This window comes from Nycticebus coucang, chromosome 9 (assembly GCF_027406575.1).
Source record: "Nycticebus coucang isolate mNycCou1 chromosome 9, mNycCou1.pri, whole genome shotgun sequence".
Classification (NCBI taxonomy): Eukaryota; Metazoa; Chordata; class Mammalia; order Primates; family Lorisidae; genus Nycticebus; species Nycticebus coucang.
The window spans coordinates 36,085,238-36,101,220 of NC_069788.1; the positions used below are offsets into that span (position 1 = coordinate 36,085,238).

Here is a 15,983-nt window from a genome sequence, read left to right on the forward strand (position 1 = left end):
TCCAACTCCTGGGCTTAGGCGATTCTCTTGCCTCAGCCTCCCAAGTAGCTGGGACTACAGGCGCCCGCCAGAACATCTAGCTATTTTTTTGTTGTAGTTTGGCTGGGGCCAAGTTCAAACCTGCCACCCTCAGTATATGGGGCCGGCGCCCTACCCACTGAGCCACAGGCACCACCCCCGACCATCTGCCTTTTTCATATCAGTCTTTAAAGTGGAGACATTCCATAGTTATTTCCTCATAAACATCCAAAGGGGAGTAGACAGGGGGCTCTCATCTGTCAAGCTCAGTGAAATTGTTATGCCAGTTAGAGGGTTTCTATTCCTGACTGCCTAGACTAGGCATCCCATAACATTCTCAGTGTCTTGAGTGTGTGGCTCCTGGGCCTGATTTCCACAGACCGTCCAAAGGGAACTGCTGATGTTTTTCGGCAAAGTGGCACATATACTCTGGCTTCTTGAGTGTTTTTCTAAGGTTTTGCTGTGTCCCCCAGAAACCACTTCAATTTGGCATTTCTCAGGACACTTCAGAAGGGCTTGGCCCTGACCTGCAGTGACCCAGTAGGGTTTGGTTTTTGGAGACTGGGATCTTCCTTTGTCACCTGCTTGCCTGGGCTAGAGTGCAGTGGTGTTATCACAGCTCACTGCAACCTCTTAACTCCTAGGCTCAAATGATCCTCTTGCCTCAGCCTCCTTAGTAGCTGGGACTACCCGCAAGCACAACCATGCCTAGCTAATTTTTCTGTTTTTGTAGAGCTCAGGCTGATCTCAAGCATTCCTCCCATCTTAGCCTCCCAAAGTGGTAGGATTGCCTGGCCTGAGCCCAATGTTCTTTTTTTTTTTTTTTTTTTTTAATTTGGCCGGGGCTGGGTTTGAACCCGCAACCTCCGGAATATGGGACCGGCGCCCTACCCGCTGAGCCACAGGGGCCGCCCTGAGCCCAATGTTCTTAACTGCCAAATGCCAAACCCATCCTGAGATGAGGCCCAAGTAGCCTCTGAAAAAAAATGTGTTGGACATAAATTTATTTATGTACATCAAAGGCCTTACAAAGGCATAAGTATCATTTGGGGGCACATTTAACAAAATGTACTGATTGAAGTTGGAACTGTCCCAGGAAACAAGGGATCTCTAGTCATACTGGGCTCTCTATAGCAGTCCTGTAGAGCAGATCAGAACCCAAAGCTTTAGCATGCCTCAGGAGCATCCAAGCCCAGCCATCCACATGATTCCAGTGCAAACTTCAGTCCATCTGAACTGCTTCAAGTTCATCCAAGAACCGTTGGCACTTCCCCATCAGTATTTTGATGGCTTCACTTACCAGCACATCTGGTGGCAACACACCCGTTGACTCAACAGAGACTGGGAATCAAAAAGATAGTTTTAGTTTTAGCCTAGGTAGAGCTTACATTCAAAAAGCTCCTGTTGGCTTGGTGCCTATGGCACAGTGGTTACAGCTCCAGCCACATACACCAAGGTTGGTGGGTTGGAAACTGGCCCTGGCCAGCTTAAACAATGACAACTGCAACAGAAAAATAGCCAGGCATTGTGGTGGTGGGTGCCTGTAGTCCCAGCTACATGGGAGGCTGAGGCAAGAGACTATCTTAAAGCCCAAGTGAGGTTGCTGTAAGCTATGACACCACACTACTCTACTGAGGGCAACAAAATAAGACTCTGTCTCCAAAAAAAAAAAACCCACTTAACAGATTATCCCTATATTCCATATCTGGACTCTGAAAGGAAGCTACAGCACCAAAGAGCACCTACCCCCTCCACCGCCACTTTGCCACTTTATACTCACAGATATAATGGTCCCGAACCCGGGCAAGCTGTACAATCTTCTTTAGCTTCTCGTGCCGGAAAATTTCCCTACTGAAGGTATCTAGCCGGGGATTGACAACTCTGGCCACCTTTTTGCCTAAATAGAAACAATGTCTTTTTTTTTGGAGTCCACAGAGTTTTTACATTCCTGTCACCTTCAAAGAATATATTTTATACCTGACCCAAAGAACATCCTAAATATCATACCTTGGATTTCTTGTACCTCAATAACACCAGGTGAGAAGCACTGGCTTAACTCCTCAGCTGCTTCCCCTTCCACAGGCTTAAGCAGGGTGATGTCTGGCAGGAGCCTGTAACTGGCTGTTGCTACTGGTGAAAATTTGGCATGATCTTTGCCTGAAAGGAAAAGGGCTATCAGCCTGTAGGAAACCCTTCTTCACTATCACCATTTGACAGCAAAACAAAACTGATGGCTTTCTGCCTGTCAACTGAGTTCTTTAGTCATATCCCACTGCAAGCTACCTCCCTCCCTGCCCAGGGCAGGCCCACAGAGTTCTCACCAATGCCCTTGACACAGTGCATGAGCAAGTCGATCTCCTGGCCAGGCCGCAGCTGAGCAATGAGGATATCATCATGCACTGGTCGGATAGTGCCCTCTGGGAAAAGGTCAGCCTGGTTCCCCAAGGGGACCCACATCATGTGCCTGGTATACACTGGAGGAAAAATATGTCAAAAGACCTCCATTTATAACACTAACAACCACCAGTGGGTTGGCCCTCTTCCTCATCCTACTCACCTTTGTGGTTCACATAAAGTTCATTGGGATCTGAGGAATCTTTAGCAGCGTGGGGGTTCCTAGTACACCTGACTTGCAAACGAAACTGCAGAGTATCTATCTCTGTGCCTTCTTCATCTCCTGCACAAATAAAGGATCTTCTTAAAACTAGAAAACATTTTGCCTGCCAGGCACTATGCTGAATGCTTTACAAGGCAAGGATGTGTGTTCTCACAGATTAAAAACACTGATATACCAAAAGATGAGTAACTTGCCTAAGGACATACAGTCCATCCAGGATTTGAACCCAGGCTGTCCACTTCCCTCAAAATTTCATTTTCTCAGACCCTCACCTTGGTTCCGATACTCAAACAGTCGGGGATCAGCATGAATGGGAATGAGTCCCAGGCGATGAGCCAGGATTTCATCCTGGACAATGGATGTGTTGTTGTATACCAGGACCTTTTCCACAGCCATAGTTGGCACCTGCCAAAAGATAATCACTCATCAGATTGGGAGCAGTGGCTCACGTCTGTAATCTTAGCACTCTGGGAGGCTGAGGCAGGTGGATGGGCTGAGCTCAGGAGTTTGCATCCATCTCTAAAAGAAAAGGCAGGAGTTGTGACAGGTACCTATAGTCCTAGCTACTTGGGAGGGTGAGGCAAGAAGATTGCTTGAGCCCAAGAGTTTGAGGTTGCTGTGAGCTATGACACCATGGCACTCTACTGAAGGTGACAAAGACTCTGTCTCTAAAAAGTAAAAATAATCACCCATCTGCAAAACTTCAATAGACTCCCCACTTATCCCCAGCCTCCTATTTCTTCCTAGAATGCTTAATGAAATTTACAAAAGAATGAGGTGAAATGATCAGCAAAATTCCAGGACAAATAAGGGAGGGACAGCTTGGGACACTTAATTCTACAAGTGAGGTAATGGTAACAGTTTCCCACCAACTCCAGCCTGGCCACCATGCCTGCCAATACCTCAGCTAATAGGATCCGTCGGAAAGCATTGGCAATGGCTGCATCGATTCCCACCATGTCAAACTCCAGCGTGTTTTCATCCATGTGTACCACATCCACACGAAAATTCTAGAGGGACAAGAAAAACATGCAGTAAATAAAGCCTATTCTCTGTGACCAGAAGCTCGCTACGCCTCTCCACCAGTCATTTCTCCACCATAATCTCATCCAAAAACCTCCTTTTGCCCAGATGTGTTCCCCCACAATTCTTAAGATTCTTAAAAAATTGTTTTTGTCTTCCATTTATTAAAACCCTATGCAATGTGGCTTCCAGCCAACCACCCACAGAAGCTATTCTATAAAGAACAGAAACTTCCATATTGCTTAGTACAGTTGACAATACTCAGTCCTTATCTTACTGAACTTCTCTGTTACACTTGGCATGGTTGATAAAAATTTCTCCTTTTTCAAACTATTCCCTTGGTTTCTAAAAACCAATCTTCTCTGGTGATTCCTCAACATCTTCTACCCACACCCAACTGTTATTATTTGCCAGCTTCTTGTCTCTCTCCCAGGTAACTTCAACCACACCCCTGGTTTTACCAACTACCTGTACTGACAACTTCCAAAATTTTACCTCACTTCTGATCTCATTTCAAACATATAGCCTACTAATCTGCTAGATCTCTCCATTTGCACAAAACTGAATACATCATTATTCCTTTTCTCCAGACCCATTTCTACTTATCACTGAATACTACTATCCATCAAACAGTTCCCTAAGCCAGAAGAACATTTTACACTCTCCCCCACAGCCCTTATCAAAACTATCACAATTTACCTTCTATCCTTCCTTTTGTTCTATTTCAACCATTATTATCTTAGTTAAAGCCTTCAACCTCAATCTAACAGATTTGCCAGCCCGATATGATCCTTCACAAATTTCATTCTCTCAAAACTATCAAGGTTGGAAAATCTGATGGTGTTTGCTTAAGAACTGTTCAAAAGCCATTACCTATAGTGCCCAAGACCTACTACAATCGTGCCTACCGCTAGTGCCGGCCAACTTAACATGTTGGCAGTCAGAGCACGCTTCACACAAGTCTTTATACTTGAGCTCCTCACCATTCACTGTTCTCAACTTTTACTCGTTCAAAACTCAATTTGGATGTCACCTCCTCATGAAACATTACACACAGACCTCTGGAAATACTGTCTAACTTGGCCTGGACACCGAGTCCCTAGCGCCTTGCTCAATGAGCTTTATACGAATATAGGCCCCAAGAGCAGATTCTGAAGCCCAAGCTGCTCAGATCACACGATTTGGCCTCTCCCGCCACCTCCTGCCCTACCCACCTTCTCGAAGCGGTCCTGGTCCCAGGCATCATCATAACCGGAATAGTTTCCAGGGAAGTCAGTGGTATGAACCTAGAGTAGACACGAGTCTGTCTACAAAGAGGCAGCGAGCCCAAAACAATCCCCCTTCTGTCCCCAACCCATCCCTGTTCTGCTTTCACTGCTCCTCTTGAGCTCAACGCCACAAGTCTTACATTGCGAACTCCGAACTCCCCTAGAACCACGCGGTTCCGCATCTCTTCCACCGCCTGAATCGCCGCCATTTTCAACTTGTCCACGGGACCAGGACTTCAAACTGGCGCGTGCGTTCTAGTAGCGCTCCTCCATCTCCACGGCAACCCACCACCTCTTGTTATTTTAAATATCGCGAGACTTTGCCCCGCCTCTGTCACGTTCCCAGCTTCCGGAAGTCCGTTTTAGCCAAACATCCGGGTTTCTCTTTTTTTATGTTCCGGCTGGTGCCTCCTCTTTCTTCACCTGGGACGTCTCCCTCCCTAAGGCCCACTTCGCATCCACTTTGCGCGTGAGGCTAGCGTGGGCTTCAGCGACGGGAGCCCTCGAGGGACATGGCAACTACAGCTGCGCCTACCGGCGGCGCCCGAAACGGGACTAGCCCGGAATGGGGAGGGTTCGAAGAAAACATCCAGGTAATAGCCCCAAAGCTGCGGCTGCCAGCAATGCTAGGGTTGGCAGCCGTCTTTAAGTGTCGTCGGGATTATCCCTTGGGGCCTGGAAATCTGCTTCATTTGCAACACTCTTTTACTCTTTTGGGTCTTCTTGCGCATGAAAGTCAGTGGAATTAGTGCTGACCTGAAAGGTCCGGACTACGTCAGCCTGAGAGTCTGGGTTTCTGGGCCCTCCTGGGGCGTTAGAAAGTGTGCTCTTGCTTTCGGAACAAGTTAGGAGGTTGGTCAGGATCAGGCATGGTGACACTGGGACTGGGAGAAATTTACCGGTACTTGCTAAGTGTATGCTATGCGAGTAGTCTTGTTTGGGGCTTGGGTAAGAGAGGAAAAGTACACTTTGGCAACCTTTTGAGGCATGGATAAGGAAGATAGGAGAAAGACATGAATGGAAGATGCGTAGGTTAGAAGACAGAGCCAAAGCTAAAGCTAGCAATCAAGGGTTCTAGGGGGGTAGGGAATGGAGGGTAACAGAGAGGCATGATCTTCAGTGATCCTAAGCCATATCCTCAGCAGTGGAAAAACAGAGGTGAGAGGACCTGTTTATAGTTGAGCAGAGGAGGACTTAACAGATGGAACATAAAGATCCTGGGCTCTAAGAGTCATTGTCTTCACAGGGTGGGGGCTCAGCTGTGATTGACATGGAGAACATGGACGATACCTCTGGCTCCAGCTTTGAGGATATGGGTGAGCTGCATCAGCGCCTGCGGGAGGAAGAAGTAGATGCTGATGCAGCTGCTGCTGAAGAAGAAGATGGGGAGTTCCTGGGTATGAAGGGCTTTAAGGGACAGCTCAGTCGGCAGGTGGCTGATCAGGTAAGCAAGTGTGGAATCCCTAGCAGGTGGAAAACTTTACCTAGGCATGTCCCATGTTGGTGTTAGTGATATTCGCTCCAGGTCATCCCGTTAGAACCATGGAGAAACTGAATAGAAAATAGGCAGCAGGGTCTAGGGCCACAAGTCTTGTGATACCCATCCCCATCTTCCTTACTTCAGATGTGGCAGGCAGGAAAAAGACAAGCTTCCAGGGCCTTCAGCTTGTACGCCAACATCGACATCCTGAGACCCTACTTTGATGTGGAGCCTGCCCAGGTGCGAAGCAGGTGAGGATCCTTCTCCTGAAGAAGCTTCCCTCCTAATACCTAGTCCTTCACCCAAACTACAACTAGATTTCAAGCTGTGGGCCTGGTGGACTCTCCCTCTTCATGACTCTGTCACCCCTCATCACCACACTTGTCAATGTGATGACACATCACTTTCTTCCTCTTCCCTCAAAACTTAGCTCAAATGTCACTTCCTTTGTTTCATATTTCTTCAACCCTATTCTCAGTTTGTTCTTTCCTGGTGCTTCTATAGAACTCTGCATTTTCCTCTAATAGCACCTCAGTCGTGCTATATTTCTTAATCCTGAATTCTGTCCTCCCAGCGACCAGCAACTCCCCAAAAGCAGGTTCTCTCTCTCTCTCTCTCTCTCTTTTTTTTTAAGACAGAGTCTCAATTTGTTGACCCTGGTAGAGTGCTATGGCATCATAGCTCACAGCAATCTCAAACTCTTGGACTTAAGCAATGCTCTTGCCTCATCCTCCCATGTAGCTGGGACTACAGGGGCCCACCACAACACCCAGCTGTTTTTTAGAGACAGGGTCTCACTCTTGCTCAGGCTGCTCTCAAACTTGTGAGCTCAGGTGATCTTTCCACCTCTGCCTCCCAGAGTGCTGAGATTACAGGTGTGAGCCAGTGCACTCAGCAAGGTTCTCTTTTTTATTTATTTTTTTTAGAGACAGAGTCTCAACTTTGTTGCCCTTGGTAGAATGCCAAAGCATCACAGCTCACAGCAACCTCCAGCTCTTGAGCTTAGGCGATTCTCTTGCCTCAGCCTCCAAAGTGCTGGGACTACAGGTGCCCACCACAGCACCCGGCTATCTTTTTTTATCTTTTTATTCCCAGCACCAGAACAGTATGAACCATAATATTAGGCCATAGTTTTCCAGAACTGTATTTAATTTTGGCTTGTTTTTTTAGTTCATCCCTTAATCAATGCCATCAAATACCCAGGACCCAACAAGTATTTATCAAGCATTTGTTCTATGCCAGGCCCTATACTAATTGTGTGTAATTAGTGTTGAAGATGAATGGGAGTCTTGCCCTGGAGTACAGTTACAATACAGTACTCATGGCTGGATGCAGTGGCTCACATCTGTAATCCTAGCACTCTGGGAGGCCGAGACACGTGGATTGCTTGAGCTCATGAGTTTGAGACAAGCCTGAGCAAAAGCAAGATCCTGTCTCTACTAAAAACAGAAAAACTGAGGCAAGAGGATTGCTTGAGCTAAAGAGTTGGAGGTTGCTGGGAGCTATGACGCCACACCACTCTACCCAGAGCGACAGCTTGAGACTCGGTCTCAGAATAATAATAATAATACAGTACTCCTATGCTATGATGGAGCACACACAGGAAAGTCACTTGAGCCAAAGTATGTTGGTGAGACAAGTTTCCCAGAGGAAGTAAAATTTAGCTAAAATCCAAGGTATTATTAGGACCTAGCCACTTAAGAGAGTGGATAACTGAATTTTCATATCATTTCAGAAATCTTTTTTTTTGAGACAGAGTTTCACTGTGTTGCCCTGGGTAGAATCCTGTGGCATCACAGCTCATGTCAAATTCTTGGGCTCAAGTGATCATCTTGCCTCAGCCTCCCAAGTAGCTGGCTCTACAGGCACCCACCACAACACCCAGCTAGTTTTTCTATTTTTAGTAGAGACAGGGTCTTGCTCTTGCTTGAGCTGGTCTCAAAATTCTGTGCTCGGGGAATCCATCTGCTCCAGCCTCCCAGAGTGCTGTGATTATAGACATGAGCCACCGCATCTGGCCTCAAATATCTTTTTCAAGAAAATGCTCATTGGTGCCTGGAGGAACAGTTAAGCAGGAAGAGACAAGAAGAAAACTTAATAGCTCTCTCAGAAACACCTTCTACACCAGCGGTTCTCAACCTGTGGGTTGTGACCCCTTTGTAACAATGAAAATATATCATGGCATTAGGAAGGTTGAAAACCACTGTTCTAAACCTTTCCCAGGGTCTCACCATCACAGCCCTGAATTTGGAGTACTTTCTGCTGAGACTTGTCTATCTTTTATTTATTTTTTTTAATCTTCTTTTTTTTTTCTTTTTTTTTTTTTTGAGACAGAGCCTCAAGCTGTCGTCCTGGGTAGAGTGCCTTGGTATCACAGCTCACAGCAACCTCCAACTCCTGGGCTCAAGCGAGTCTCCTGCCTCCGCCTCCCAAGTAGCTGGGACTATAGGCGCCCACCACAACACCTGGCTATTTTTTTTGTTGCAGCCGTCATTGTTGTTTGGCGGGCCTGGGCTGGATTTGAACCCGCCAGCTCTGGTGTATTTGGCTGGTGCCTTAGCCGCTTGAGCCACATGCGCCAAGCCGAGACTTGTCTGTCTTTTAAAGGAGAGTAGATCAAAATAGTTAAATGGTCAGGCCCTCTCCAAAGTCCCAGCTGGGCTCTCCATATAGCTGTTGCTTCAGGCAGATCAGTTTCAGAGAGTTGTCCTTCCTGGAAGTAGTTTTAGGGGCAAGGAAACTATGTCCTCATTCTCCATCTGTTTTTACTACCCTTTCCTCCCCCAATGATCCAGCATGTCCTGTGGGCCAGGCCCCGGTCCCTGGAGTTAGAGAGATGAATAAGATTCAGGCCTTGTCCTCCAGTACTTTGTACCCTAGTGCTGCCTCTGCGCTCATCTCTCCTCTCCTTTCCCCTCCCAGGCTCCTGGAGTCCATGATCCCTATCAAGATGGTCAGCTTCCCCCAGGTGAATAGGAGGTGGCATGTCTGGAGCTGTGGGAGTCACCAGGGCAGAGGGTGGGGCCACCAGGCACAGCCTGGGTAGGTATAAACAGAAGAGCCATTGTACCCTCCGGCCTGAATGAGTTGATAATATTGACAGAAAATCGCGGGTGAACTCTATGGACCTCTCATGCTGGTCTTCACACTGGTTGCCATCCTCCTTCACGGGATGAAGACATCTGACACCATTATTGTAAGCAGGACAGAGGACTTTGAGGGGGGTGGCTGAACTAGGTTGAAAGCTGTGGAAGGACATGGTAGAATGAGCAGGAGCAACCCCTGTTGAAAGCCCTAGGTGGGGCTGAGATCAGAGGCCTCCTGGGACTAAGTAAAGCCTTCACTTCACAGCGGGAGGGCACCCTCATGGGCACAGCCATTGGCACCTGCTTCGGCTACTGGCTGGGTGTCTCGTCCTTCATTTACTTCCTCGCCTACCTTTGCAACGCCCAGATCACCATGCTCCAGATGTTGGCACTGCTGGTAAGGAGCCAGGCATGGTGCTAGGCAAGAGTGATTTTATTTATATATATATATATACACATACTTTTTAATTCCAGGTTAAGGGTACAAACAAGTAGATCACAATGTTTGCATTTGTCAGGTAGAGTCCCTCTTGTGTAAGAATGATTTTAAAAAGAGGCTAGTCCTTGGACCCCAGAACCTAGAATGGGAGGAGCAGGCTAATGGACCATCTGTTTCTCAGAGTCTCCATGAGGGGCCAGTGGCCATCCTAGCATGAGTGATTTTCCTCTCCACCATCCTCCTTCCTAGGGGTATGGCCTGTTTGGGCACTGCATTGTCCTGTTCATCACTTATAACATCCACCTTCATGCCCTCTTCTACCTTTTCTGGCTGCTGCTGGGTGGGCTGTCCACCCTGCGCATGGTAAGTTGGGCAAGAGGTTTCTTGGGGCGGGCTGTCCTCCCAGGAGAAGACAGCCTGGAACTGTCCACCCTACAGAGAGCTCTAAGTGGGAGGGAAGGGTCTGAAGATAATTCAGTCCTGGATGGGAGTATCTTCTTCCCACTTCTCACTTTGGAACCAGGCCCTTTGAGCTGTATTCCTGTGGCCCTAGGTGGCAGTGTTGGTGTCTCGGACCGTGGGCCCCACACAGCGGCTTCTCCTCTGTGGCACCCTGGCTGCCCTGCACATGCTTTTCCTGCTCTATCTGCATTTTGCCTACCACAAGGTGGTAGAGGGTAAGTGGCAGGAAGACCTGAGTGGGGGAGAGGAAGACATCTGCTCAGGGCAGAGGCCTGGATGAAATGGCCTGTGGGTAAGGCCCAGCCAACTCTTGCTCACCTTCCATCTTCCTTCTTCCAGGGATCCTGGACACACTGGAGGGCCCCAACATCCCGCCCATACAGAGAGTCCCCAGAGACATCCCTGCTGTGCTCCCTGCTGCTAGGCTTTCCTCCACCATGTTCAATGCCACAGCCAAGGCTATTGCAGTGACCCTGCAGTCACGCTGACCCCATCTGAAATCCTTGGCCAGCCTGCTCTCCCCCAGCTGTGGAGTGGAGGAAGATTAAAGGACAGTACTGATGACATGTTTCTTTGATGGGGTCTGCAGCTGCCACTCAGCTGTAGCTGCTTAAGAACCTCCTTGATGCCTGTCGGGGCTTCTGAAGGGCACAAGGCCAGGAACTCCTGGCCAGGACTACAAGGCTATGCAGCCAGTGCAGAAAGTGGGTCAGCTCCTCTGAGGCCCCGTTACCACCCTACCCCTTCCTTTCTCTTTCTCTCTCCCACATTGTCTTGCTAAATATAGACTTGTAATTAAAATGGTGATTGAAGTCTGGAACTGAAGCTACCAGTCTAGTGGTCCTCCCTGTCACCCTCCTTGCTGTATACTTTCCTGTTCTGTCAGCAATGTTAATATCACGTGTTCCCTCTTTATCCCCTCACTTAGGCAGGATGAAGATGGGACAGGCCAGACTACATAGAGGGCAGTGATTGAATATGGAACCTGCCCCTGAGGGGCATGGAGCAACAAGGAAGCCTCAAGTACAAGAGCCATAAGCCTGATGATGGAACTGAGTCTGGGCTCAGTTGCACTCCTGGGAAACCAGTGGAGCAATGGCAATTGGACAAAAACTTCCAGACAAACCCCATGTCATTACAAGGACCTTCTGCCCCTGGGCCATGGTGGGAATAATGTTCCTATGGAGCTCATATTTGAAGCCAAACTTAGCCTTATCCTGGTTGTGCTGGGACCAGCTCCCTTCAACAGTTTTTCTCAGTCCTCTGAGTGCTCTGAGGATTAAAGACAATCCTCAACCCTTCTTTAATCTACATAAGAGTTAATTCAGGTGGTTAGTAGAGGGAGGCCTTTGACTCCCTTCACTATACTTTGTATTTTTTTTAATCCTCTCATTACTCTGGTAAATCTGGGTCAGCAGCAGCTTTCCCTCCTAATAAAGGGACTGGCAGAAACAGGTGCCCTTCATTTTCCCTGTTTTCTCCAGGTGAGGCCCACACCACCTAGCCACTGGAAAGTTCTAACTGCTGCCCCAGCCTGCTGTACATGACCCTCACTGTCGCCCAGGGCCACTGATCTTGACATCCCTTATATTGACTATTCCAGTCTCTCGCGCAATGAGACCATTTTAGGGGATCAGCAGTGTCCTGCGCATGTGGGGAAAGGGTGACACCAGGACCCTGCATCCACCTGGAGCTCACCTGCCCTTAGGGACCTGCTGGGGTTCCCTTGTCACTGGACCCTCAGGTTGGCTCTGTCGCCCCCACAGCACCCCTTGAGGCCGCCATCTTGGCGAGGAGCGCGTAGGGAATTCATCGCCGGCTGGAATCCTACGCATGCTTCGCCTTGCGCCACAGGGGCCGGGGCGCGGCACGGATTATAGGCTCTAGGGACTTCCAAACTGGAGGGGCAGTGCCTGGACCTAAGGAATAGGGAACGACGGGAGAATAGGTAAAAGAACCGGTAACAGTGCCACCTCCACGTGACGCGCCTCCATTCCCCCTTCACTCTCAGCCATCCCCAGCCTTGCTTGTCCTAGGTCTCAGCCCTGCTACCCTCTTTCTGCTTGCTGCGTGGCCCCGCACCCTGGGACTGAGGGACCCCCAGCTCGGAGTTCTTTGCCCGGAATCACCTAGCAGCGCGAACCTCGTGGGCCAGCGTGGCCTAAGCCGGGCAGGGGGCGGGGCGAGCGACGGTGACGCGGCCGTTGCCATGGGAACCCACCGCCGGCTCGGGCACAGAAGCTGAAGCCGGAGCGCCACCGGCCTCGGGTTCTCAAGGCGAGTCTCGCTGCCAGGCCCCGGGACGGCAGAGGGAGCCGAGCGGGAGGCGGGAAGGGGCGGGTGCAGCCTCGAAGACGAAACCCCTGAGCAGCCTCAGCCGCCTCAACCGCGAGAGACAAGGACAAACGCGGAACAGCTCCCGCCCGGCACCCGGATTCCGCGCCCAGCCAGCCGCCCAGACGCGGACAGCACGGTCCATCCCCGCCCCAGCGCCGCTCATTCTCAGCCCGACCCACGACCTCTAAGCCTCGGTAGTCCGGGCCCGCTCTGCCTGTGACCCCGGCCCTCCTCGAGGCACCGCCACCCTCCGCCCCATCCCCGGCCCTGGAGGTCCAGCCGCGGGCACGATGCTGCCCAGCTCCATCCAGATTTCGGGAGAACCTCTGTCAGGCGCCGAGGTGCGGGACATCTGCCGCGGCCTGCGCGACAACGCCGTGCGCCTGCTCTCACTGCGCGGCTGCCGCCTCTGCGACCGCGACTTCGGCCGCATCTGCCGGGCCCTGGCTGGGGCCACGTCCCTGGCGCAGCTCAACCTTAACCTGGGCGTCGTGTCCAGCCCCAGCCGCATCAAGCAGCTGGCAGAGGCGCTGCGGACCAACCGCTCCATCCAGTCCCTCTTGTGAGTGCGCCCCCTCGCAAGGGGGTCCCGGACACTGCACCCTTCCACGCACTCCCCCTGCCATCTCCTGCTCCACATTTTCCAGTACTATCTTTCCACCAGCCGCCCTTCGCAACCCTCGCACACACACTTCATTCCTCTGCCAGTCTCCTCAGCAGCCTGATCTCCAGTCTTTCCACACGACACCGCCCCAAATGGGATGTACCCCTCTATCTGGCAGGGCATGTAGTGCCGCCCCGCCTCATCACCCCCATGTGCTTCGCTGGGGCAGCGCTTCTATTTCCAAGAGGGAATAGCTCTGTGATAACTAGAGCTCTGCCCCTACATTTTGCCCCTAGAATTCCAGTCCACCCACACACCCTTTCTCTGCCGCTCCCTGTACAATGTCCTGGATCTGAGTCCCTGCCCCAGAAAAGAAATCAAATTCCCCTTCTACCTGTATTCCCTTAGAATCTAAAATGTTTTCTCCCTTCTCTTGCCTCTCAAGTGCTGTGACTGTGTGCCCTCTCCACTCCTAAGACTTACATAAATGAAGGTACCCCTCCCCCATACAGATAGGACTGATAACTGCAGTAACTCTGCTCTCTTGCCTCACCCTCTAGCCTGCATGGGAGCCCTTTGACAGATGCCGGGCTGGCCTTGCTGAACCCAGCCTTGGCACTCCACCCTGCCCTTGTGGCTCTGGACTTGGGGGACTGCATGCTGGGCGATGAAGCCATCAACCTCATCTGCGGCCTCCTCCCCCCAGACGGGGCCAAATCTGGTGAGCAGGAACCTGCTGAGGGCATGGTGTGGCCTGGATGAAAAGTTAAGTGCAGAGGGAAGGGGCGTGGCCCAGAGCTGAGCTTGGAGGGTGTGGATGAGAATGTCTTTTTACTCCTTTCAGAAAGAAGCATGGGGGTGGCAGGGGGACCTGAGCAGGATGGAGACTCAGGAATCCAGTCAGGGGCAGGCAGGGAAGGCATTGGTCGTCTTTATTGGCTCCAGAGCTCTGTAGGTGAAGAATGGAGTAACTCCCCACCACTAGGGATACCACAGAGACATGGGGACAGCAGGGAAGGGGTTTGAGGAGGTTCTAACCCTCCCCATTCTGGCTTCTCTCTGTGCTGCTGTCCAGGCTTGAAGGAGCTAACACTGAGTGCCAACCCTGGCATAACCCCTAAGGGCTGGAGCCGCCTTGCCATCGCTGTGGCCCACAGCTCCCAGGTCCGCGTCCTCAATCTGGACTACAATCCCCTGGGTGAGGCTCAAGAATGCCCCTTGGATTTTCACTGCCCCATGCCCTGTCCAAGAGCCTGAGACTATCAGTTGCCATGGTAACCCCCATGCTGGGAAAGAGAAGAGGAAGGAGAGCCCCCAGGGTCTAGGAGGTGGTAAAGAAGCCATCCTGTGTAGAGGACCACATGACCAACAGGTGGATCAAAGCATCAGTCATCACCCCTTGGTCTGACGTGCTTCATCCCTTCACTTCCACCAATCACAATGCTCCCTTCCTGGCCACAGCAGTGCAATTGCCAATTGCATTTACTGAACAGAAGACGAGATCTAATGTTATTAGTGTAATGGGGAAGCTGTTCAGGAGGAAGGGTTAGCTGGCCTTTGAGAACACAGGTGAATGTGCGCATGTGTGTTACTCTCCAGGTGACCATGTGGCAGGAATGTTGGCTGTAGCTGTGGCCTCCAGCCGTACCCTAGAAGTTCTAGACTTGGAGGGCACAGGGCTCACCAACCAGTCAGCTCAGGTGAGAAGTCATCATGATCTGGGACAAGCCAGGGGATAAGGTGGAGGTTAGCCTGTGTGTCTATGGACATACCTAAGGGGTGGCATGTTTGGGTCTGAGATTCTGCCTTAATGATGTTTATCCTTTTTCATACTCTTCCTCACCTCAGACCCTGCTGGACATGGTAGAAAACTACCCCACAGCTTTGCGGAGTCTGGTGTTGTCTGAGAACAGCATTAGCCCTGAGCTGCAGCAGCAGATCTGTGACCTCCTCTCTGAGGGGGAGGAGGAAGAGGAGGTCGCAGGAGGGGCTGGTGACACCCAAGAATGGGAGAGAGGCAGGGAGCCTACTGCCCACCAGAGGGGCAGTAGCTCCTGGATGTGCCCCAGCGGTAAGAACCTGGAGGGTTTATCAGATCCAGATCTGGAAGAGTCTTGGGACAAGGGAGAATTTGGGTGTGGAAAACGTAGCCCCTCTCTCACCTATTTGTGGTCCCCAAGGGAGAAAGGAATAGTGGGCTTAACATCCCTTGCCCTTCCACAGATCCCAGCTCTCAGATGGTACTAATGACATCAGGACTAGGGGACAGTCTGTTGGCTGAGACCGAGATGTGACTCTCCACTTGGGCTTCTGCACATCATTACATCTATGTTCGCAGCACCTCACCCCAGATATCAGGGTCAGGCCCTGGACCTTGGGAAGAAGCAGGGTGGGTTGCCTCCAACCCTGGAAGCTCCTGGCAGTGTGACGGGGAAGGAAGCTTTGTAAGCTGTGACTGGGCAACAGCCTTGGGGGGGACCCTGAACTCAAGGCAATGCCTTTGGACTTGCTGGCAGCTCTAGCTGCAACCCACTGGCTCGGAAGATATTTTATGAATTCCACAACTTGGTGTGTGGCTGTAGTCACTCAGGCTGGCAGGAGGGGAAGAATTGGAACTACCGTTAAGCACCGCTAGAGGGCATTATCAAC

The 15,983-nt window shown here is 50.7% G+C and overlaps 3 protein-coding genes across 5 annotated transcripts; 2 read left to right on the top strand and 1 right to left on the bottom strand.

Moving 5' to 3' along the window:
• Positions 1-873: 873 nt before the first annotated feature.
• POLR1C (RNA polymerase I and III subunit C) lies at positions 874-5,218 on the bottom strand. Its single transcript, XM_053601556.1, has 9 exons — positions 5,067-5,218; positions 4,873-4,944; positions 3,538-3,645; positions 2,908-3,040; positions 2,576-2,695; positions 2,340-2,492; positions 2,026-2,175; positions 1,799-1,915; positions 874-1,359 (listed from the first exon to the last, which is right to left on the bottom strand). The coding sequence occupies exons 1-9, from the start codon at positions 5,133-5,135 to the stop codon at positions 1,241-1,243; spliced, it is 1,041 nt and encodes a 346-aa protein (XP_053457531.1). The 5' UTR covers positions 5,136-5,218; the 3' UTR covers positions 874-1,240.
• A 36-nt stretch (positions 5,219-5,254) lies between these two features.
• YIPF3 (Yip1 domain family member 3) lies at positions 5,255-11,213 on the top strand. 3 transcript variants are annotated; one of them, XM_053601553.1, is made up of 9 exons: positions 5,255-5,519; positions 6,173-6,370; positions 6,551-6,657; positions 9,329-9,374; positions 9,510-9,602; positions 9,758-9,889; positions 10,181-10,294; positions 10,485-10,608; positions 10,733-11,213. In XM_053601553.1, exons 1-9 carry the CDS (start codon positions 5,439-5,441, stop codon positions 10,879-10,881), a joined length of 1,044 nt encoding a protein of 347 aa, XP_053457528.1. In that variant the 5' UTR covers positions 5,255-5,438; the 3' UTR covers positions 10,882-11,213. The 3 variants fall into 3 exon arrangements, with proteins under 3 accessions (XP_053457528.1, XP_053457529.1, XP_053457530.1); XM_053601554.1 differs by lacking the exon at positions 10,181-10,294; XM_053601555.1 differs by lacking the exon at positions 9,758-9,889.
• Positions 11,214-12,556: 1,343 nt separating this feature from the next.
• Positions 12,557-15,895, top strand: LRRC73 (leucine rich repeat containing 73). Its single transcript, XM_053601562.1, has 6 exons — positions 12,557-13,292; positions 13,895-14,055; positions 14,410-14,532; positions 14,934-15,034; positions 15,183-15,405; positions 15,558-15,895. Exons 1-6 carry the CDS (start codon positions 13,021-13,023, stop codon positions 15,626-15,628), a joined length of 951 nt encoding a protein of 316 aa, XP_053457537.1. The 5' UTR covers positions 12,557-13,020; the 3' UTR covers positions 15,629-15,895.
• Positions 15,896-15,983: the final 88 nt, after the last annotated feature.